Raw genomic sequence first — 23367 nt, forward strand, 5'->3', positions numbered from 1 at the left:
ATGTTACATATTTTAGATTTATTGTACATTTTAATAAAATGGATTAAATGTGTATAATTTTTTGTGATTATTTTTTCCATGATTTTAAGCTAATAAAAATCCAATAAATGCAACTAATTTTTTTAAATTTTGCAATTAATTAATAAAATATATATTGAAAATGTTAAAAATAGATTGTTTGAAATAAAGTTTTTTTTAGAATATGTAATTTTAAAACAGAGGGAATACTTTAATATGGCCACAAAATTGGGTCGCCTAACATGTCTTTACATGACAAAATATCCATTAGTAAGCCGATACGTGTGTCGTTCCGAATCGCTTACTGATGTTTCGCGCCAGGAAACTGGTCGAACCCCACTTTACGAAGTTAAATTTAAATGATTAACAGAGCTTCTTAGTGCTAAACCTTTTGAAGACCATTGAGATCTATCTAATCACGTGTCTTCTCTGGCTTTTTCATCTACTATTTATGACGTTGACCGTCTACAGTAAGTACCAAACCGTTTGATCAGAAGAAAATTAAAGGTTGGAACTCTTGCCGGTTATAGACTATAGAGACAAAACCGCCACGTGATTTTGAGGGATAGGGGCTCAGAAGAAATAAAATATTTATACAATTGTTTATTTCTATAATATAAAGAAGTCACATATTACTAAGTTCATCTCCAACCCGACTACAAAACATTATTTTAATATAATTTTAGATCAAATCTTCTTGAACTGCAAAAATCACATTAGTTTAGTACAACACTAAAATTTAACATCAAATTTGGTATGACATTATTCACTACACTAAAATACTATTTACTTATTTTATTACTAAAATATATAATTAAATAAGTGATAAATAAAAAAACTTAATACATATAATATTATAAAATAGTTTTAGTGTGAAGTTTAGTGTTATGGTTGAAAAAGACTTTGGTTTTAGTGTTGAAATTACACTAAAATAGTATAGTTAATTTTGACACTAAAATAATGTCAAGGGTTTATACAAAATTTTTTTTGGTAATCTATACATCCTATTATTCTTTGAATTCCATTGATTAAAACCTGGTGCATCATCCATGTTATTCATTTAATTAAAATTACTGAATTATTCAACTACCTGGTAATTAAGATATATTATTTCTATTAAAATTACGACCATATATCATAATATTGTTTTAAAGTTTGATAGTTAGCTTAAAGAATGGACAAAAGCGTCATCCGTGATGTGATAAAGATTGTTCTTATCGCATCAAGAATAGAATTGGGTAGCCACCGGTGAACTGTTCTTGGTCAAACTGTGAAAGCTACTTTGAGATTATGTATTAAAGTTTCTAAAAAAGAAAGATTTAATTATATATTAATAAAACAAAATATCTTCATAATTAGCCATCTTAAGGTTCCTATCGTTCTACGCATCTTACTCTCCTCTATCTAACTGTTAAGAAAACTAAATATAGGATCAAACCAAAATCTAATTTATAAGAATTTTTGGGAGCTATGTTATAGTTGTGTTGGGTCTACAGTTATAGACTTTTATTAACATATAACTGATATTTCTATATTATATAACTTTTTTGGTACAATATTATAAAACTTTGTTTCTCTCTTCTGCTTATAGTTTCATTTTTATAATCATATTAATTAATTAAAATAGTTTTAGAAAATAATAATTTGATACCAAATAGTGACCAATTATTGGTGGATAAAAAGTATTTAGTTTTTGGTTATTCGTTTGATATAAACTACTATAAGAGCTTGGCTGCTCTGTTTCGAAAAAAAAAAGAGCTTGCCTGCTCAAACTAACTTCTCTTCTCTCTTACAAAAAAAATCAAGTTCTTCCTCTTCTTTCACATCAAGAACTCTTTCTCTATCTTCTTGTTTCATCTTCAACACCAATAACGAGTAGCTTCACCTTTGATAATTTCTGAAGGAAATGGATGGCGAGGTATCAAGAACCTGGGAGATAACAGAAGATTCGGAGCAGATTGATTTGCCACCTGGCTTTAGATTTCACCCAACAGATGAAGAACTCATAAGTTACTATCTGAGACCAAAGGTTCTAAACACCTTCTTCTCCGCTATAGCCATTGGTGAAGTTGATCTCAATAAGGTTGAACCATGGGACTTACCATGTAAGTTTAGCTCTTTTTTTACTTTCTGTATATTTCTATGTTTTTTTTCGTTTAATCATTGTTTTCATGGTGGAACAGGGAAGGCTAAGATTGGGGAAAAAGAGTGGTACTTCTTCTGCGTAAGAGATCGGAAATACCCGACTGGTTTAAGGACGAACCGGGCTACTAAGGCCGGTTATTGGAAAGCTACAGGCAAAGACAAAGAGATCTTCAAAGAAAAATGTATTGTTGGTATGAAGAAAACTTTGGTTTTCTACAAAGGAAGAGCTCCTAAAGGAGTAAAAACCAATTGGGTCATGCACGAATATCGCTTAGAAGGCAAATATGCAATCGACAATAATCCTAAAACTGCTAAGGTAAGGTAACAATGTAATAACAGTTACAAAAAAAAAAGAAAAAAAAAGAAGAAGGTAACAATGTAATAGTTACAGTAACTGACCTTTGATACACATCACACTTGTTGCTCAAGTGACACGCTATCTTACATAATAGTTTGTTACGTATGTTACATGCAAAAACATCTCTTATTTATGGTTTTGTCACCATATTACAAATTTAAACGTTATATTGCATACTTGTGTGTAATTTTTTTTTCTTTTGTTGTGAAGTTGGATTTGATATATGAATGTGTTGTTGTTTGTGAATGCAGAACGAATGGGTTATTAGTAGAATTTTTCAGAAACATGCAGATGGTAAGAAGATGCATATCTCCAGTTTAATGAAGCTCGGTTCAGGGATCAACCATATTGAACCGGTCGGTTTACCTCCCCTGATGGATTCTTCTCCATACCTCAAGAGCGGAGGAGGAGACACTTTCGCCGGGTCGTTGTCTCACGTGACATGCTTCTCCGACCAAACAACCGAGGACAAGAGTCACCTCTCCGAGTCAAGAGATGAATGTAACTTTACCATGTTTGGTTCTTCATCGACTCGATCACTTGATGATACCGAACATTGGTTCTATACTACACTCTGATCCTATGATTATGCAAGATAATTCTCCAATATTGAAGATAATGCTTGACAGTGAAGAAACACAGTTTAAGAAAGATCTCCAGGATTTCAGTACATCGGAGAACGAATTAACCGCGAGTTCTTGGCACGGTCACGATATTTCTGGTTCAGCAGCTCCGGTTGAGATGGATTGCTTTTGGAATTTCTGAATTTGGAAAGTGTAACATATCAAATTGGGGGAAGACAATTATAGGGTATTTTAGGGGGTTATGGTGTTTTGGCTTTGCTCTAGGTTGTAGACTCTAGGACTTTAGGTTATAGAAAGATATTGAAAGAAACTTGTAACATTTTGTATAAAAAAACTAGCCTGCGAAGATTGATTCTCTTACCATGTACAATAACTTACCAAATGTACTCTTATTTAGACAAGGCTCCATGATTCTCTTTCCCTCTTTAACATGACAAGAGGAGCAAGGTTCTCATTCCACATAATACTTAATACCAAGGCGCAGGTGGGTTTATTTGTATATATTATCGATAATTTTTTTTATATATATTTGATCATTTTATTTATACATATACAATGTTTTTGTTGTTATTATATAATTTTTTCCGATGGACTGGATCAGTTTTTCATTAAAAATTGTGAAACTAAAATATAATTAATATATCATGGGTTGATCGGATTGAATATTAAGCAAATTATTACACAAAAATCTTATTTTTTTCCACCGAACACATTCTTGAAAAAATTGAACGGTGTTGTTTCCACAGTTGAATTGTTTTGATTTTTATTTTCCATATAGTTTTGAAAGGTTTCAGATCAATCATCAAATTAATACATGTTATTTTAATGATTTTAGTCGTATGTTTTAGAAAAACTTACATTTTTATAATTTAAAATCGTTTTAAAAAATTCAAAATATAACATATAAGAAAAAATCTAACATATAAGATTTGATTTCCTCATTTTTTGTAATTTAAAGTCGTTTAAAAAAAATTAAAATATAACATATAAGGTTTTCTCATTTTTGTAATTTAAAGTCATTTTAAAAAAATCAAAATATAACATATAAGAAAAAATCTATTTTTTTATTATATGGTTAATATGATTGTTTAACTTTTTAAAATAATATAAAATTAAATAAAAATGAAGAATGATGCAAAAATTCTTATCAAATATTTATTATTCATAGTCATTAATTGACATATATATGTTAATCATATTATTTAAGGAAAAAATACATACTTCTTAAATTTAGGTTAATATAATGTTCTCTAGTAATTGAATTTAGACCAACATTTTTTTCCAATTGATTATTAAGCTGCCACGTAATCTAAATTGACATCTTAATTGAGTGACACCTAAGAATGATCTCTTTTTAATTAGTACAAAATTAAGATTACAACTTTTTAAATGATTCTCAATTAATATATCTAGCGCGTCCGCGCGGGTGTATGTTCTAAATAATTATATATTAAAAATTCATGTTACAGTTTCATAGTTATAGAGTTTTGAGATTGATGTATTTTGTTCAGTTTGTTTAGTATGTCCAAGTAGAAATTAGGATGATTTATAGGGTTTGGAACAACTTTTCTATTTCATTAAACATTATTTAATCACAATATAAAGTATATTTTATATACTTTATAAAACTTTTGTGATTTAAAGTATATTTTAAAGTAATAATTAAACAGTAATAATCTAAACTAACGAAAAGGTACCAAAAAAACAAAAAATACATGGTTCTGGTAATTATAGCAAACCCAATATGCTATATTTAATTGGGCCAGTTTGTTATCATTTTAAAAATGGTACATCATATTTAACAAAGAAAATGTGGACCTTTTAAATTATTTGATTTAAATGTGATTTGCAAAAGTATAAACCAAAAAAATATCATCTGCTAGTTACGTGAATGATTTGATATTGTGATTGTTAAGAAGATTTGATTAAATATAGGAATAGATTTTGGAAGGTCTTTTTATTCTAGGAAATTAATAAATGATTAGTCTGGATTTTGAACAAAATAATTTATACTGGTATTATCAAATTGTTCTGATGTTGAATTTTTTAATATATATAAATCATGAAATATATTATGAACGAAAGAATAAATTTTCAAGCTTAATCAAGTACATCAAATTGTACAGACTGAAAAAACAGGAGCTGTTATAACAATGGAATATGATGTACACGAAGAGGAAGGAAAGTAGTATCACAGCCAGCATATAATAAAGTTAAACGTTATGTTTTAGTAATAAGGCAAAATGTTGTGTTTTATTCAGTGTACACAACTATATGTAGCAACCGAGGATTAAGTGGTTTAGTGATGGCTTTATAAATCTAATTTATTTAAGCAATCGTGTGTGCCGGTTTAATTTAAATGCAAAACTCTGTGTCTAATACTAGTGGTATGAGAAGGTAACTTTCGCGGAAAACTTACGGCTAAGTACAAAATTTTTAATAGATTAGATGAATAATGTATGATTGGTTACAAATATATAAGATAAGACAAAAAATAGTTAAATATAATTAAATGGTGTAACAACTTTGTTTAAGTAGATTTTTAAAGAATTTTTCTCTTTTAATAGCATAGATAGGATGTATAAAGATTACAAGCACAACATCTTCATAGATGCAGAACCTAATCACATCTTATATATTTCATTAAAAATTAAAAATGCGGAAGAAGTCCAGTTCATCTACATTTTGAATTTTGTCTGATAATATGTTTATAATATTAACCTTTTATATATTTTTGTGTACATATCTGTTAATTCCACATTAACAAATAAATAACCCAAAATTAATTTATGAAAATTAGGAAGAATCAATTTTCATACGATATAATAAAAAAATTAATCCAAATTCAGCTGCTATTTGTTTTTGGTTTTGGGAGAAATTATATGTATAGTTTACATGCTCTTGTTTCCTCCAGCTTCTTGAAAAGGCAAAGGTACAGACTTGAAGGCTCTGTACTTCCCCACATTGTTCAAATGCTCATTCTCCAACCTGGTTGCAACACACCAAATTATAACATAAATATTCATCTTTCTTGATTTAAAAGTAAAATTTGAACCTGAAAAAGTTCCAAATGCCACGACGAATAATCTCTAAGATGGCAACAACAGCAACCAAAGCTCTTTTGTGCAAAAATGGAGCTTCTCTAATCCCAAGAACCGTCTGCATCCAAGCCAGCCTCAGCACCACATTCACCACCTTCATTTAATTTACAACATCTCAGTCCAACAGTTAATAAGTTATAACATTCCACGAAAAAGAAAAGCTTCTGTGTTTGTTTTTAATTACCATGACAATGAAGTATGTGCTTTTGTGAGGGATTAAGAGTTTGTCACGAAGCCAAGGATTTTTGGAGTTGGGGTTCATGAGACCCCAATCCATGAAAATGTCCCAGTAAGTATTGAACAATGTGGCAATGGTCGACGTTGCTACAGCCACAGTAAGCAAGTACCTCCCTTTCTGCATCTCGAAGATTGTCCTAGTCGCAACCGCCAATATAGTCGAGAGATACTTTAGCGCGTTTAGGCCCTGATTTTTGTCTTTCTCCTCTACCAACCTCCTTATACACTTGCAACCAAAACAAAAAAATAGTTTTGAACATTTTGAATATATATTAAGATAAATAGGCAATCCAAGTCCCAAAATAGTAGACAAAAAAAATCTAATACTCCATATAAATAGTGTCCAACTCCTCTTATGATGATGAGATATTTTGAAAAAAAAGCTTTCCAATTTTTTCTTTTACCAGGGCTTAGGTTTAAAACGGATAATATCATATTAAAAGGAGTTGGCATCTGGTGACGAACATCTAACTCTAATATAAGTCTAGTCCAGGGCAAGACGTCTGATTGGTAACATATACAAACATTGCTTTTCATGTAAACGTATATAGATTTAGTACCTGAGCAAAGCGGAACCAGTAAGGAACGATGGCAACGACAAGGTAGAGTTTTTTATAAATCTCACTCTCATAGCATTCATGTGTTCGTTTCTTGAAATCCCCGGCCCATCCATAATAGCAAACATAAAACAATAAGCTTCTAAATGCTTGCACCTGCCAAACCAAAACCTAATGATATTCTAAAGAAACACACAAACTTGATAACCGGATCCTAAAACGAACCAACTCGTTACCTGGCTCGTTAATTGATCTGCGAGAAAGAAGTCCGGGAGAATAACCTAGCAATATACAACAAAGTCATCAACTCTATGGAACAGTATACTACAGAGATTACTTGGATCGCACGTTACCTTGTAGAGCGGGCTTAGAACACAACGGATGACGGATCCGATGAAGAAATATCGGCTTGCCCGATATATAATATCGAATGGACAGAATGATACCGTCAACAAGCACTGTGATCATAAGCCAAAAATAACATTTCACAGCTAACAACAAGCACTGTGATCATATATAATATCGGATGTACATTGATATCAATGATCAAGAACTTACGAAGAGAAGAGCTAAAGGAACTAGCTCCGTGATGACACTAAAACTTTTGGTTCTTGGATCCATTTCCATGTCGAGATTCGAGAGTACTCCTCCGAATGTTAGAACTGCTAGACCAGCGCCAACTAGAAGAACTTCTCTGTAACCAAGATCGGTCCCATGCTCAAAACCAAAGATAAACGGGTAGTTTACTCGATATCTACTCCAGAAGTATATGTTTCCTGCAAACATAAACAGATGAACCGCAACGAACCCCAACAAGCTGCGGATAAAAGGCGTTACAATAACCGCGGATTTGAACTCGCAAAATGATGAATGTAACGTTTAAAAAACGAAACGAACCTGTAAAGAGGGAAGATGTTCTCCATGTACTGATGTCTGCCTTCGCTTTTCGCTATGCCTCTTATATGTACAACAACGGCTATTGAAATTGCGAGAGCGGCAGCGCAACCAGACAAGAAGCCTGTAGACATATGAAGATGATGTTTTAGTCTACCAGAAAGAAATAAAACTTAAAAGATTTTTGAGTACCGAGGCAGTATGTGACTCTGTGTTTCTCCCTCTTAGTTTTAGGCCTTAAAGATTTCATCCCGTCTCGGTGATTTCCATTGGCGAAATGTTTAATAAACGTGGCTTCCACTCTTGACATGAGCCTCGAGACCTGAAAATGTTAAAAGATCAAAGTCTGGTTTTAATGTAACATGCAAGAGGGGTTGGTTGGTTGGTTCTTATAATAACCTCATCGCAGCTGCCTAAATAAGAATGGTCCACTGTGTTTAGATAAGGCTTTGATGTATTCCTCGAAGTAGTCTGTGAACATTACAAAAATAAAATATCAAATCAAAGCAAGAACAGATGCTTAGGTTAGGAGGTTACAAACCTTGTCATACTTCTTTAATATCTTTGAAAATGCCAACTGATTCAAGAAGCTGTAAACACATAGAGAGAGAGAGATGATGAGAATACATAGTTTTTTGGGAAGATCTAAAGAGTAACAATTCTTACCAATAACTCTTTAGGAACCTAAGTTTCTGGTAGAACTCAACAAAAGCGCGGCTCATAAGCTCCTCAGCACCCTTAAGCTCAACTTTGCTGAAGGTTTGCTGGCTTGTGAGACCCATGATCATGCATTTAAGAGTTTGCAATGGAGTTTCCGCTTCGATCTTGATCTTTATATGATCCAACATTTCCACTGGAGCAGGTTTGTAGACTTTCTTGTCTTTCTTGTCTTCCTTTTGTTCCACTTCTTTGATCACTTCCAGTGGTGAAGTGGCTACACATCAAAACATTCACAAAAAGTTGATTCTGGAAGTGATTTAAATCTCTGTGCACCAGTAAAATGCCACATATCTAGAAACCCTTAATATAAAACTGTTATTTTGATGAGAGATGGAGCTAAACCTGGAGCCCTAGGGGTTGAATGTGGAGAAGAACTAGCACTAGAGACAGCACTAATGTTGGGAAAAACAATGTTTGGATTCTCAACTTTAACCCTAAGAGCGATCAAAACGTTTAGTTGTCTACTAAGCTCATCAGCTTCCTCCATAACACTCTCCACTTTCTGCTTATAGAATCTCAACACCTTGTTGAACTCTCCATCAAGCCGCCGGAAAAACTGAACGTCCATATCTCCTCCTTCCTCGGCCGAGCATAGAAACGTCGTCGTGTAGGTTCCCGTCTTGTCTTCGTTGATGAGAATGACTTGATCCTCGTCGTCGTCGAAGAGATGGTAATGGTGGTGGCGTTTGCTGCTTAGAGGATTGTTTTGTTTGTGTGATTTCTTCGGGGAGCCTCTGGATCGGTTGGTCAGACCGCTAAATGCGCGGTAGAGAGATATGGTTCTTGATAACCCTGTTGGACCGGTTTCCTCTCCGACTTGGTTTGCGCCGCCGTTGGGCTGGAGCGACGGTGCACTCTCTCCGTTTTGTTGAGAAGGAGGAGGAGGTGGACGTTGTTGTTGTTGTTTTTTTTGGTGGTGACGGAGGATCTGTTTGACGATGGCTTTGAGAGAACGGTAATCCATGTAGGCTTCACGCCATTCTTGGATCATCTGCGTCTCGTATTCTTTTCCAAACTTCATCTTCTACCCCTGGATCTGGTTTATTTTCCCGTAAAGATTGGATTCTCCCGGGAAAGCCCTAGCTGAAACAACAACAAGAAGTTCTTGTTTTTGGTTGTTAATCCTTTTTTTGTTTTTCTCTTGAGAATCTCTATTTTTTCTATAAAAAAATTGTTTGAGTAAGAACTGGAACTAGATCGGTTTCACTAACGTCACATTCGAGTCTGTCTGACTATCTTTGTATGTATGTACACCACTTTTTAATATATCTATTTTTTTAACACCTTTTTTATGTATATAATTATTTGGTTTTACATGTGTGTGAAAATTTATTTGTCAGAAGTGATCTTTAGATATATATATATCGGAATACTGTAGATTGCGAAAAAGTTGTAAATCCATAACACATATTAAATTCCTTTATTCTGGAGTATTCAAAAATTCAGGCTTCAGATCCCATATAAACGTTTGATAACTATCCTAGTTCTAGGAATTATAATTTGCAAATAGATATCTATAGTATGAAAAATAAACATTACTAGTAAAATTTGCGTTGAGAAATCCACTTAAGAAAACTACTAATAAAGATGCTTTCAGGGTACTTCATCTATTCATGGGCGAGATTAGGAGAGTTTTACCCTATTTTTGGGTTTCAGATCTTCATTAGTGTTTTGTAACCACAAGTGTGTATGTTCCTCTAGTCCCAAACCAAACTTAAACTTATCAGTTCCTTGTTACACGGAAGCTGATCGTATAAGCTACATGAGAATCAAAACAACTACATATATTTTCTTCCAACCATTTCTTTTTATTTTTTAATTTCTTGTGTTATTGGAAGATGGATTTGCTAAAGATTCAGCTGACAACGTTAAGATGGATCATAATGATGACACTGATGCTGAGAATAGGAGAATCGATGAGACTGGATCTGGAATCAGGCATCACCAAATGCATCTCCGACGACATCAAAATAAATTATATGACTGTAGGAAATTACTCCGTCGTCAATCCCAACGAAGCTCTGCATCTTCCTGCTTCCCACAAAATATATGTTACTGTAAGCAGGGGCGAATCCAGGTTATTAATTAAGTGGGTGCACTATTGATTACAACATGTAAAAAGTCACAAGGTGGTTTCGAACTCGGGTTTGGTATGGGTGCACAACACCACTTTTCCACCTGCTCTAACTAAATTTTTATGTTTTTCTATATGAATATTACATTATAAATAAATATTATGGGTGCACAGGCCCCCATAGTGGGTAACCTGGCTTCGCCCCTGACTGTAAGCTTTAGTTATAAATTATAATCTATGATTCAATATTGTTAAAACCGGATCAGTAACTAAACCGGAAAAGTTTTAACCTTAACAAAAAAGACTCATTGTTTACGTATAAAATGTATGTATAAGGTGACGTCGCCTAAAGGGCACAGTCAGCATCATGCAGAAAATGTGGAGTCTGGAAAATTCGTTTTCACGGCGATGGAAAGCGGCGATTACACAACGTGTTTTGTGGCTCTCGGTTTTAGACCTACGGCCAAGTTCGCAGTTGATTTCGAGTGGAAAAGTGGCGTGGAGGCTAAAGATTGGGCCACCATCGCCAAGAGAGGCCAGATCAACGTACAAACTATATATCTAAACCTTGCTTTTTGTTTTTTTGCCAAAACCATATATATTAAAACCTAGCTAATTAGTTTTTTTCTCCGTTACTAAGCGCATGTCGATCTAAACCGTATTTCTCTATGTGTAATTTAATTTTAGTAAGATGATGTTTATGCTCAGATGCTGGAGGTGGAGGTGAGGAAACTACTAGACGTGACAGAATCTATACACGACGAAATGTTTGAACTCCGGGAAAGGTACAATTAAGCAATCGAATTTTAACCTAAAATGTTATTTCTTCTTCATTATCTCTTCTTTTGTTTTAGAAATCATAATTTCATTTGATTTTTCGCCTGTACATTTGTTGATGATAAGAGTATTTTGGTGATGAGTTGTATACAGTATTTACCTTTTTAGGATTTTACGTTTGGAAACACACAATTCACTATTTTACCACTTCAGACATTCATCAAATTGTATAGTTAGAAAAACCTAAACGTCTTCTGGCCCAAAAAATCTATCAAGTAATGTTCTCTGATATTCTTTTGAAATTCTATAAAAAAAAAGTAAAATGTTTCTATTAGTTGTTTATTTGTCTATTTCATCATTCCGCTACTAATCTAACATACATTGCAAGATACATAAATTTTTTAGCCCATTTTAATTAGATATAGGTTATAAAATTATTGAGTATTCGATTTACACGATCCATTTTAGGAAAACAAAACCAGTATGATGAGTTCGTAATCGCTAATGTGAACTGTGACAGGGAACGGGAAATGCAGGAGCTAAATCGATCGACAAACTCGAGAATGGCTGCTCTAAGTTTACTGTCATTCGTGTTTACGTTGTCGGTCGCTTGTCTACAACTATGGCATCTCAAGTCATTCTTGGAAAGGAAGAAGCTTCTCTAATCAAACAAGTTGTTTCTCTTACTTTTATCAGATTTTTGTGTCCTCGGATTTAGTTTCTTTTTGTACTAAAAGAATAACTTTCTTTATCTTGGATTTTGAGAATTTAACATTATATATTCTGGTTATCCCAAAGTCGTACTAATTAATGTCTTGTGTCTCATCTTTTATACTTCACTAATGGTTAACAGTGTTGTAAGATGCTCTGCCTGCTCGCATGGGATAGACAAATCTCTCGTTCCAAGCCGTATATGCGGACACCTAAACGGGGGGACGGAAAGGAATATAGCTAGACAGCTCATACTGCATAAAATCCTCTTGTAGGTCATTAACAGGACGGAAAGGAATATAGCTGGATTTGTTAAACCAAAAGACATCATCACTAGATTACGGATAATACGAATTTTTACTTGAAGATGACACGCGCCTCACGCGCCTCACGCGCCTAAACCCTTTTCTCTCAAAACGCGAACCCTTTCCTTTCTCCTTCACCGTCGCCGTTCTCGGCGGCGGCCCCCACCCGCCTCCATGGCAAAAAAGAAACCCCCGAAAAAGCATCCCCTCGTCGTCTCCCCACTGGAGCGGCAAACCTCTCCCCCAGAATCAGAAAAAACCTCGACGCCTGTTTTCTCAGCCGTCAAATCGAAGGAAATCACTGCCTCTCCTCTGGCCGGAGCCCCCGCTCAGATGTCTCAGTTCTCTACCCCTGCCCAGGAAGACTCTATTCTGGCCAAGGAACCCGAAACCCCCAAATCTGAAACCCTAGCTACAGAATCTTTCTCGGTACCTAGAATCCAGATGAACACCCTAGCTGCAAGCAACCCGACTGTACCTAGTGAAAAAGGAAGAACTTTGAACCCTCAAGAGACTGAAAAGGCTTCCGCTGGGGACAAAGCTTCGCCTCCACCTGTTTTAACCAAACAATCACCGGCGGACCTTTGGAGAGGTTTTGTCAAAGAAGCTTCTGTCAAACTCTGCCCAAAGGAAACTCCGTATACTCTCGACTCTGGTGAGGCATGTGTGACAATCCCAAACGCAGTGGTTGAGAAAAATAAGAAAGCTTGGGAGTATTTTATCTTGGGTCAGTTCTATGAGGAACCCCCTGCTCGTGGTGCCGTTCATGCCATTGTAAATGGAATCTGGAGTCGCCAAAGGCGAGACATAACGGTAAATAAGATGGAAGGAAATGCTTTCCTTTTCCGCGTTCCCTGTCCAAATGCTCGACGTCGCATCCTCAGTCAAAATTTGTGGCAAATCGATGGTCAAACCATGTTTGTCTCCAAATGGTCTCCAGGAATCCAGCAAGTGAAACCGGAGTTAGAAATGGTACCCGTTTGGCTTGAGCTCACCGGTGTTCCTCTTCAATTCTTCAATAAGGATGCTCTCCAAGAGATTGCAGGTCTTGTTGGTCACCCTGTATGCCTGCATCCGTCTACAGAGAATCTCACCAACATCGAAGTTGCGAAGGTTTATACTGTCATTGATCCCCGCAAGCCCCTGCCAGAGTTTGTAAATGCACGTTTTGAAAGTGGGGACACAAGGAGAATAGCTGTGTCCTGCCCATGGCTTCCCTCTAGATGTGCTCACTGCAAGAAGTTTGGACACACTATTACCAGATGTAAAGCTGCTCCCAAAACCTGTGAGACTTGCAACTCGGTGAAGCACACCACTGCTGCTTGTCCGAGAACAAACCATATTCCCCCTGATGTTAGGAAACAGAAAGGAAAAGATCCAATCAAAAGCCTACTCCCAATTGTTGGTCAGCCAAAAAAAGCTTGGAAACCAGCAGAAAAGAAGATTGGGAAGACTGTAGGAACCAAGACTATGGAGACTGTGGGGACTTCCATGCGATCCTATGTACCTACAGGCTTAATTTCTCCTCCAAATGAGCAGAGTGATCACACGGGCTCTGTCACCCACGATGTGAGCAAAGGTAGTCTCTATGTGGATCTATCATCAGATGGCTGCCTTTTGGAGCAAAAATCAAGCACTGCCTCATCCTCCTCTTCCTCCTCGAATATATCTCTCTCTACTGATGAAGGAAACCAGGATGATGACAGTGATGGCTTCATTGAGTTCTTTTCCAAAAGACACAGGAAGCGGTTGAATATGAAAGCCAGGGCTGGAGGCCCTTTAATCCTCTAATCTCTACCCTCTTTATGGATCTTTTCTGCTGGAATATACGTGGAATAAACAACTCTGTACAGCAGCGGGGTTTTAGGAAATGGATTCGTAAATATAATCCTTTGTTTGGTTGTCTTGTTGAGACCCATGTACAGCAGCCCAATGCGGTCTCTATAGTTAATAAAATCTTGCCTGGCTGGTCTTATGAGGGGAATTATGAGTTCTCCAATCTTGGAAAGCTCTGGGTCGTCTGGAAGCCATCAGTGCAACTGAAAATAATAACGAAGTCCCTCCAAATGATCACATGCCTTGTCAAACTGCCATTTCAATCGTGTGAGTTTGGAGTCTCTTTTATTTATGGTTCGAACTGCAGAAAAGAACGAAGACTATTATGGGATGAGCTTGAAACAGTTTCCTGCCTACCCCAGCTTTGCGGTCTTCCCTGGCTTATTATGGGTGATTTCAATGAAATCATATCGCCGTCAGAACACTCCTGCGCTGATCCATCTATTTCCTCTCGGGGTATGCGTGACTTCAGAGAGTGCTTACACAGGTGCTCTCTATCTGATCTTCAGTTCAGTGGTACTACTTTCACTTGGTCTAACTCTACTATCTCTAAGAAGTTAGACCGAGTTCTTTGCAATGAAGAATGGATGGAGCATTTCACTGAATCTATTGCTGTCTTTGGAGAACCTGGAATCTCTGATCACAGCCCCTGCTGTGTTTTCCTGGATCAGCTAAAGCCCCCCCAGAAGCGCCCTTTCCGTTTCTTTGCGCACTTAAACCTGCACCCTGATTTTGCGGAGCTCATCAAATCCACTTGGAACTCTCTGTCTTTTCATGGGTCAAAGCAATTATGCGTTTCAAAGAAGCTAAAGCACCTGAAGCCTATTATTTGCTCTTTCAATAAGGAAAATTTTTCAGAACTGGAGAAGCGAGTGCAAGAAGCTTTTGTGCACCTCACCCAGTGTCAACACCTATCGTTAACTGCCCCCAACTCGATCAATTCTGCAGCAGAGCGCGAAGCACACCTTAAATGGTTCACATTAGCGAAAGCTGAGGACAGATTCCTTCAGCAACGAACTCGGATTCAATGGACAGTAAAGGGTGATGCAAATACAACCTTCTATCACCGGGTTATAAAGACTAGGCAGCATCAGAACCACATTCATTTCCTCTTGGATGATGATGACAAGGTGATTGATACCCTTGATGGAGTTAAGCAGCACGTTGTGGCCTACTTTCATCGTCTCCTTGGTGGAAACAATACACCAACAACTTCCACGCCAACAGATATTGCTTCTCTTGTGCAAGTTAAATGCTCCCAAGAAGCTATCACTGCGTTGTCGGCTCCGTTCACTGACAAAGATATTCAAGATGCTTTCTTGTCCCTCCCGAAGAACAAATCTCCGGGGCCTGATGGGTATCCAGCTGAATTCTTCTGTGAAAATTGGAAAGCTGTGGGGCGGGATATGATCAACGCAGTAAAGGAGTTCTTGGCTACAGGGGAACTCTTGAAACAATGGAATGCGACTCTTATCACCCTGGTCCCTAAGAAGTTAAATGCAAATAAGATCACCGAGTTCAGGCCAATATCTTGCTGCAACACAGTCTACAAAGTGGCATCAAAGCTCCTTGCAAACAGGCTTAAGGTACACCTGCCGACTCTTATCTCGAGCTCACAATCAGCATTTGTCCCAGGACGCTTGTTGGTAGAAAATGTTCTTCTAGCTACTGAACTTGTATCGGGATACAATTGGAAGAAGATATCTAAACGCTGCATGCTAAAGGTTGATTTGCAAAAAGCATTTGATACACTTGACTGGGAATTCATCCTCAATACCCTTGAAGCCCTTGAATTCCCTCAAATGTTCAGAAGCCTCATCAAAAAATGCTTGACAACAACCCAATTTTCAGTTGCTATAAATGGAGAATCTTGTGGGTATTTCAAAGGAACAAGAGGCCTCCGCCAAGGTGATCCACTATCGCCGTATCTATTTGTCCTTGCTTTGGAAGTGTTCTCGCAGCAACTGAAGCAAAAATACTTGGATAGGTCCATTGGGTACCATCCAAACACTTCTGCTCTTCAGGTCACGCACTTAGCTTTTGCTGATGATCTCATGATCTTCACTGATGGTACTCAAAGCTCTGTGCAATGCATAGCTGATACGATGGAAGAGTTTGCTCTGTGGTCGGGGCTGAGAATGAATAAGGCTAAGACAGAACTCTTCACTGCGGGTCTAAACGATGCTGAAACTATAGCCATATCTGGCCTTGGCTTCAGTATGGGATCGATGCCAATCAGGTATCTGGGGCTCCCACTTATGTATAGGAGGCTGCGGTTTTCGGACTACAGATCCCTCATAGATAAGATTGCTTCGAATTTCAACTGCTGGTCCGCAAAAGCCTTGTCTTTCGCAGGGAGGAGACAGCTTTTATCATCAGTCATATACGGATCCATAAACTTCTGGACCTCGGCATTCATTCTCCCTAAAGGATGCATAAAGAAGATTGAAAGTATGTGTTCCCATTTCCTCTGGGGTGGTACTGAAACGAAGAAATGCATTGCCAAAGTCGCATGGAGCACTGTATGCCTCCCAAAGCGTGAAGGTGGTCTGGGCATGAGAGATATAGCTCGATGGAACAAAACTCTGTGTCTAAAGCTGATCTGGAAGCTGTTTATGGAAGGAGGCTCACTTTGGGCAGATTGGGTAAGAGAGTACAGGATCAAAAGCGAGAATTTTTGGTCTATTGATGCTGAGAATGCCACTTCCTCAACTTGGAAATCGCTACTATCTCTACGGGGTCTGGCATCTCAGTTTATTCGTGCAAAAGTAGGAAATGGCCGACAAGTAAGCTTCTGGTATGACCACTGGACGCCTCTGGGTCCATTGATAAACAGATTTGGCGACTCGGGTCCAAGGGAGTTATCTATTTTTATCTCCTCAACTGTATCAGAGGCGTGCACTAGTACTGGATGGCTTCTGCGTGGCGCTCGATCTCCTGCAGCAGAGGAACTTCAGACCTACCTCACGACTGTCCCGCTACCTGCAATCAGTCAAGTAGAGGACCATTATGCTTGGGAGGTGGAAGGAACAGAACTCCAATCCTTTTCTACAAGCAAGACTTGGAATGTAGTTCGTAACAGGGCAGTGGAACAGGGTTGGACACAAAGTATCTGGTTCAAGGGTCATGTCCCCCGCCATGCCTTCACGGCCTGGATAGCTCAGCAAAACCGCCTCCCTACCAGGATGAGATTAGCCAACTGGGGTATGAATGTTTCTCCATCTTGTTGTCTCTGTAACAGGGCAGATGAAACCAGAACGCACCTCCTTTTGAATTGTGAAATCAGCGAGGCAGTCTGGACTTTGGTCCTGAGAAGGCTTGGCTATTCTCATCGAGCTTTCCACACATGGATAGCTTTCGCAGAATGGACAGCGCTGAAAGACTCGGTAACCAGCAGAACTCTCAAGCGACTGGTTTCACAAGCCACAATTTCGAGCATCTGGACTGAGAGAAATAAGCGTCTCCACGACTCAGTATCTCGGACTCCGGCAGCTATATTCAAGATGATTGACCGCTTCATCAGAGACGCCCTCCTTGGGAAACGGCAGCTTAAGCACTTCCAGCCTCTGATGCAGCTTTGGTTGCGATATGAGTAGAAATTTTGATCCAAATTTTGTCAACTTAGCCTTGTTTATTTTTTGCCTTGGCTGACTTGACCCAGCTTATCTATTTTGTAAATTACAAACTCTTCTCATATTTATTATGAAATTCACATTTTGGCAAAAAAAAAAAAAAATCTTAAAGATGGTAGCACAATTTCGAAACAAGAAACAAAATAACAGTTGACAAAAACTTAAGAAAAAAGTGTGCGTTGGTTTCTTAATCAGGGATAGACACTTAAAGAGATGTAATCCCGGAGCAAGATTAGTCATCGTATTCACGATGTCCCTTGTTGTGTTTGTAGTGATCCTTCTTCTTATTCTTCTCATCATCACTATCATGATGGTCCTTCTTCTTCTTCTTTTCATCATAACCATCACGATTGTCTTTCTTCTTCTTCTTCTCATCATCATTGTCATAATGATCCTTCTTCTTCTTTTTCTCATCATCATTGTCATAGTGGTCCTTCTTCTTCTTTTTCTCATCATAATCATCATTATGATGATCCTTGTATTGTTGCTTGTCCTTCTTCTTCTTCTCATAATCATCGTCATCTTTCTTCTTATCCTTCTTCTTCTCCTTAGTCTTGCTCTTCTCATCATCAGTGTCCTTGCCACTCTGCAACATTTAAATAACGATCTAGATGCAAGATTTAAAGACAATAAACATTCAAAGGATCTTCTCTGAGACCAAGATCAATGAATATAACAATAAATATCACTAAAATATTATACATTCCATGTTAATACATATTTTCAAACATTTTGCTTCCATACGCAAATCACTTATTAAGTGGAAATGATTGTTGACAAAAAAAAATTTGAAAATAATCAAACTTACGTATTTTTGTTGGCCTTGGCTCTCTTTATTATCATCATCATTGCGATGGTCATAGCTAGCTTTCTTACCGGATCCATGCTTGGTTTTGGGCCGAGCGTAGCTACTGTACTCGGTGTTGAGAGCCTGGTCGTCATAAGCAGAAGGCTCGTGGCTGGAAGAGAACACGGGCCTCTGGTACTCAAAGGCGTCACCGGAGAGAGACAAGAGAGGGTAACAATTCTCGTCGGACGGCGGGAGTGAGCGGCCGTACGTCACGGTGATGTCATAGCCTCCGCTATACGGCGTCGGGTCGTACTCGTCGAAGTCATCCACGTCAGCGTCGTCTTTGGTGTAGTACGGCATCGTTATAGAGTCTCCTTCTCTTCCTCCTCCTCTGGTTGATTCTGTTGTGATCTCTCTCTCTATCTCTCACGTTGTTGTTCAGTTTGTTTCCCTCCTGTTTACATGGCGATCACTAAGCGGGAAAGTCAATTCTGCCACGTGGCTTTTTTCTTTGTTGTCTAAGTCAAAATTAACGATGTGGCATATCCGGTCGAACCGAAAACCATACTGGATTACCCTGACCGACTATCTTGAATCTTATTACAAGAAATAATACTTTACCACAAAAACTCCATTAAAATTACAAAATAAGATTTATTAAAAATTAAAGATAAATATCTATATACAATACTAAAAGCCCCATATAGTGAGCAATTAGGCTATCCACATCAGCAATTATAATCAACCAATCACAACATTTTGTTTTGACACATCAGATGGGCTCAGATAGATGGGCTCAAATGCTTAATTTTTACATCGCATAATAATAATGCCCTTTGCTACGCTATCTAATATGCGCACATTTACATCGCATCAAACCTTATGCTTCATGTAAACAATAGTACAAATTGATACAAATCCATGTGCATATATATTAAAGATTTCAAAATTTGGAGTGGGCCATGGGGCACGGTTGCACTGACCACCCCCAATACTAAGCCTCCCCTGGATCCGGGTTCAGTTATTTATTGGGCTTGCTTATTTCCCCTTGCACAACATCCAACTTTCTTTGCACGATTGCTTTTCCTGCGAAACAAATGGTTTCACTTCTAGATACATAACAAAGAATAAGCTCTCATAAATAATCTTAAATGCAATCAAATAATTTCCTACATCACTTTTCATATGTTGCAAAGCAAAGTAGGTATCAGTGACATCCTTTCACATATCAATGGACATGTAATTAAGTAATACAGTTTGTTTTGTGAGCAATTAGGCTATCCACATCAGCAATTATAATCAACCAATCACAACATTTTGTTTTGACACATCAGATGGGCTCAGATAGATGGGCTCAAATGCTTAATTTTTACATCGCATAATAATAATGCCCTTTGCTACGCTATCTAATATGCGCACATTTACATCGCATCAAACCTTATGCTTCATGTAAACAATAGTACAAATTGATACAAATCCATGTGCATATATATTAAAGATTTCAAAATTTGGAGTGGGCCATGGGGCACGGTTGCACTGACCACCCCCAATACTAAGCCTCCCCTGGATCCGGGTTCAGTTATTTATTGGGCTTGCTTATTTCCCCTTGCACAACATCCAACTTTCTTTGCACGATTGCTTTTCCTGCGAAACAAATGGTTTCACTTCTAGATACATAACAAAGAATAAGCTCTCATAAATAATCTTAAATGCAATCAAATAATTTCCTACATCACTTTTCATATGTTGCAAAGCAAAGTAGGTATCAGTGACATCCTTTCACATATCAATGGACATGTAATTAAGTAATACAGTTTATCTTTTAGGCTTAGATGTCTTTTACCGTCGCTTCTTTAAAAAAAAAAAATTCATTGATGGAACACGTAAATAACAAGAACAACATGACCTTATACCAACCACAAACTGGGTGTTCCAAGAAAAAAAACACAAACTGCAACATATAACGTAGTTTCAAATTACTTTCCCTCATATTATTCATTTCTATTTGTTGTTGTTTTTCAAGAATTACAAACGTCAATGTCTCTTTCCTTTCGTACACTGTAAACACTAAAAGATTTGTATTATTATTATTTTTTGTTTAAAATTTGTATCATTAAACTATTTTATATTAAAACTATTTTTTTGACATGCAATTCACCATTGATAAAAAAAAAATTTAGTATCGTCAGTCCATTAATTGTAGATTAAGATATCAACATATAGTGATGTATTCGTATATGGAAGCAGCCTTGGACATCGTGGTGGATTTGTTGTTATCCAGTTGTCTGATATTATAGTCGATGTGCCGTCTCGAATTGTTTTATATAACTCTTTTTGTATCAACAACTTCCGACTAAACAATTTGTTGCAAATAGCACTGAAGTATTTTTAAAACATCGTCATTTTAATACCCGGTATAATAATGACTTTGGTCTGTGATTTATATGTGATGTGCTCAGGTGATACTTGGCGAGGAAGTTGTAGCGTCTAAGCTCACAATTTTTGGACATTTTTAAACATGTCTAACATGCAGTACAAGCAGGAGCAGGACAAAGTCTAATTAACGAAACTATTATGTGAAAGATTTTGCAGTCATATACCTTTTATAGGCACCAGCAAGATTCATGGAGTCATTCTCATTCTGAAAAGGATTATAGAAAGTGTTCATGAAGTCTACTCATTGTCAAATGTGATGATTTGATATTATAAACGTATGTATTTAATGTGTTAAGAAAAACATATGTATTTATCATTTTGTAGCTCTTTTCTTCTTTCTCAATACTGGATGTTGTTTTTAGTATAGATATCTCATGTCTACTCTGAATTTTGTGATGCAGGAAATTTACGTATTCCTTATGCAGGATGTAACTGTTTATAAGATTTCTACAGGCTCTCAACTCGACATCTACTATATTTGGATTTCTTCCCTTATTCACTGACAAACAGGTTTGAATTCTTGGTCAGTAGATTTTTTTTTTGTTTTACCAAAGAAGCAAACAAGTATGGATGCTTACAAGATGCTCATTTGTGTTGTTACAGTTACTTCTCCATCTTGAGTCTGATGATTCTGCTCAGGTAGCCCATGTAAGAAGAAGAAGAAACCAACATATATGCGATAATAAGTTATTAAGGAAAATTTGGAATAGATAATGCTATTCAGAATTTGGCCAATACATTTGGTTAGTAGACCTCTTTAAAATTTGTTGACCGGTCTTCGTTTTGCAGGCAACTATTGGGATTGATTTTCAGTTCAAGACAATGTACCTTGAGGATATGACTCTTTGTCTCCAACTATGGTAGATCATCTTCCTTTTTTGTTCCTTGCACAAGTATTTTAGAGTAGTGAACTAATAGATGAGGGTCCTCCAATGTTTCTTTGATTCCAAATTGTTTGTATGTTCCAGAGTTGAATCTTAAGAGTTTATGATTGCATTTCTCTCTTATGCAATCCCAGTCAATATGTTACTATTTCAGAACGTTTTGAGCAGCTTCAGGATCACTGCTGATTCTTCACATATAGGTATTATCTTCTCTTCCCCTTGCTAAAGTTTTGAGATTCCAGTTGTTCACTCATGTCTAGCTGCTACCTAATATCTACTTTCCGTTTCAAACTTAATTGTCGTTGTTGTTCTTTCTATCAAGAGCTGAAGAAATTCTCCACTCAAACAAGTGATATAAGCGTATAACAGCTGCTGCAAATAAAGCTCTTAAAAGATTCAGAAACATCTACGCCAATAATCATTTCAGGAAGATTGGTAATTGTCTCTGTCTTCTCTTATTACGAATGATACATCTCAAATGTGATTTGCCTATGAATTAATTATCTTATGATGATAACAAAAAACTTATACGAATACCCGGGCGTAGCCCGGAAAAAGTCCCTAGTATCTATAAGATTTATGGTTTATGGTTTGGAGTATGATCTAGTTTTAGGATTAAAGATTTAAGATGATAAATATTATATTTTTACAACTATTTTATTTATATTCGATTTATTATTAATAAATATGTTTTCATTTTGAGAAAAAGACTAGAATAGCACTAAACCAAGTTTATGTTCCCAAAGTAGCATTCAAGGCTCAAAGTCACAAAAAGAGGTTTCATTAAAGAGGTAAATATACATTTATACCCCTTGGGTTAATTAATCGAAACCTTAGGGTTTAGAGTTAAGGGGTGGGGTTTTGAAATTAGGGTTTAAAATTTTATAAAAAAAAATATTAAAATAAAAAAATAAAAATCTTAAAAACAGTTTTAAAAAGTATTTTTAAATTATAAAAAGAAAATTTGAAAAAAAATAAAAAAATAAAATTTCGAAAAAAAAAATTATAAAAATTTCGAATCTGAAAACATATAATCTGAAACTATAAAAAAAAAATCTTTTTTTCATTTTTTTAATTTTTATTTTATTTATTTTTATTTATTTTTGTTTGTTTATTTAATTTTAAACCAAGAGTATTAGGGATATTTTACCCTTTAATGAATGTCATTTTTGTGACTTTCTCCTTCTAGTGCTATTTTTGAGACATAAACTTTAAAAGGTGCTATTATTGACAATTGCCCTTTCATTTTTTCTTGAATATTTTTCGTATTTTCTTTTTATGTGCTATTTTATGAAATGTTTTTGTGAT

General features: G+C 36.5%; 4 protein-coding genes across 4 annotated transcripts; 2 read left to right on the forward strand and 2 right to left on the reverse strand.

The window, feature by feature from the left end:
* Positions 1–1339: 1339 nt before the first annotated feature.
* Positions 1340–3523, forward strand: LOC106365850 (NAC domain-containing protein 59). The gene is given in 4 exon segments (XM_048739317.1): positions 1340–2123; positions 2202–2479; positions 2773–3054; positions 3056–3523. Coding segments are annotated over 4 exon segments (990 nt in total). The 5' UTR covers positions 1340–1924; the 3' UTR covers positions 3287–3523.
* Positions 3524–4268: 745 nt separating this feature from the next.
* On the reverse strand, positions 4269–9968 carry LOC106364000 (phosphate transporter PHO1 homolog 9-like). The gene is made up of 13 exons (XM_013803649.3): positions 8957–9968; positions 8561–8828; positions 8436–8484; positions 8294–8365; positions 8087–8216; positions 7898–8018; positions 7559–7817; positions 7354–7458; positions 7237–7281; positions 7004–7156; positions 6391–6669; positions 6161–6300; positions 4269–6093 (listed from the first exon to the last, which is right to left on the reverse strand). Exons 1-13 carry the CDS (start codon positions 9633–9635, stop codon positions 5997–5999), a joined length of 2397 nt encoding a protein of 798 aa, XP_013659103.2. The 5' UTR covers positions 9636–9968; the 3' UTR covers positions 4269–5996.
* A 276-nt stretch (positions 9969–10244) lies between these two features.
* On the forward strand, positions 10245–12375 carry LOC106397986 (transmembrane emp24 domain-containing protein p24delta11-like). The gene is made up of 4 exons (XM_048739319.1): positions 10245–10671; positions 11025–11234; positions 11397–11473; positions 11986–12375. The coding sequence occupies exons 1-4, from the start codon at positions 10453–10455 to the stop codon at positions 12128–12130; spliced, it is 651 nt and encodes a 216-aa protein (XP_048595276.1). The 5' UTR covers positions 10245–10452; the 3' UTR covers positions 12131–12375.
* Positions 12376–18056: 5681 nt separating this feature from the next.
* Positions 18057–19148, reverse strand: LOC106362607 (uncharacterized protein At5g39570-like). The gene is made up of 2 exons (XM_022691664.2): positions 18758–19148; positions 18057–18535 (listed from the first exon to the last, which is right to left on the reverse strand). The coding sequence occupies exons 1-2, from the start codon at positions 19097–19099 to the stop codon at positions 18182–18184; spliced, it is 696 nt and encodes a 231-aa protein (XP_022547385.2). The 5' UTR covers positions 19100–19148; the 3' UTR covers positions 18057–18181.
* Between the last annotated feature and the right edge of the window lie 4219 nt (positions 19149–23367).

Source organism: Brassica napus, chromosome A9 (assembly GCF_020379485.1).
Source record: "Brassica napus cultivar Da-Ae chromosome A9, Da-Ae, whole genome shotgun sequence".
NCBI classification, from domain to species: Eukaryota; Viridiplantae; Streptophyta; class Magnoliopsida; order Brassicales; family Brassicaceae; genus Brassica; species Brassica napus.

What these genes read in the sequence shown, in the direction of transcription:
- LOC106364000 (XM_013803649.3), bottom strand. Translation starts at nt 9,635, where the DNA reads ATGAAGTTTGGAAAAGAATACGAGACGCAGATGATCCAAGAATGGCGT. An exon ending in CAGAGTCACATACTGCCTCG is followed by an intron (nt 8,019 to 8,086) that starts GTACTCAAAAAT and finishes ATATGTCTACAG; the next exon opens with GCTTCTTGTCTGGTTGCGCT. An exon ending in TTCCTTTAGCTCTTCTCTTC is followed by an intron (nt 7,459 to 7,558) that starts GTAAGTTCTTGA and finishes TTATGATCACAG; the next exon opens with TGCTTGTTGACGGTATCATT.
- LOC106397986 (XM_048739319.1), top strand. Translation starts at nt 10,453, where the DNA reads ATGGATTTGCTAAAGATTCAGCTGACAACGTTAAGATGGATCATAATG. An exon ending in CCAAGAGAGGCCAGATCAAC is followed by an intron (nt 11,235 to 11,396) that starts GTACAAACTATA and finishes GTTTATGCTCAG; the next exon opens with ATGCTGGAGGTGGAGGTGAG. An exon ending in ATGTTTGAACTCCGGGAAAG is followed by an intron (nt 11,474 to 11,985) that starts GTACAATTAAGC and finishes GAACTGTGACAG; the next exon opens with GGAACGGGAAATGCAGGAGC.
- LOC106362607 (XM_022691664.2), bottom strand. Translation starts at nt 19,099, where the DNA reads ATGCCGTACTACACCAAAGACGACGCTGACGTGGATGACTTCGACGAG. An exon ending in GCCAAGGCCAACAAAAATAC is followed by an intron (nt 18,536 to 18,757) that starts GTAAGTTTGATT and finishes TAAATGTTGCAG; the next exon opens with AGTGGCAAGGACACTGATGA.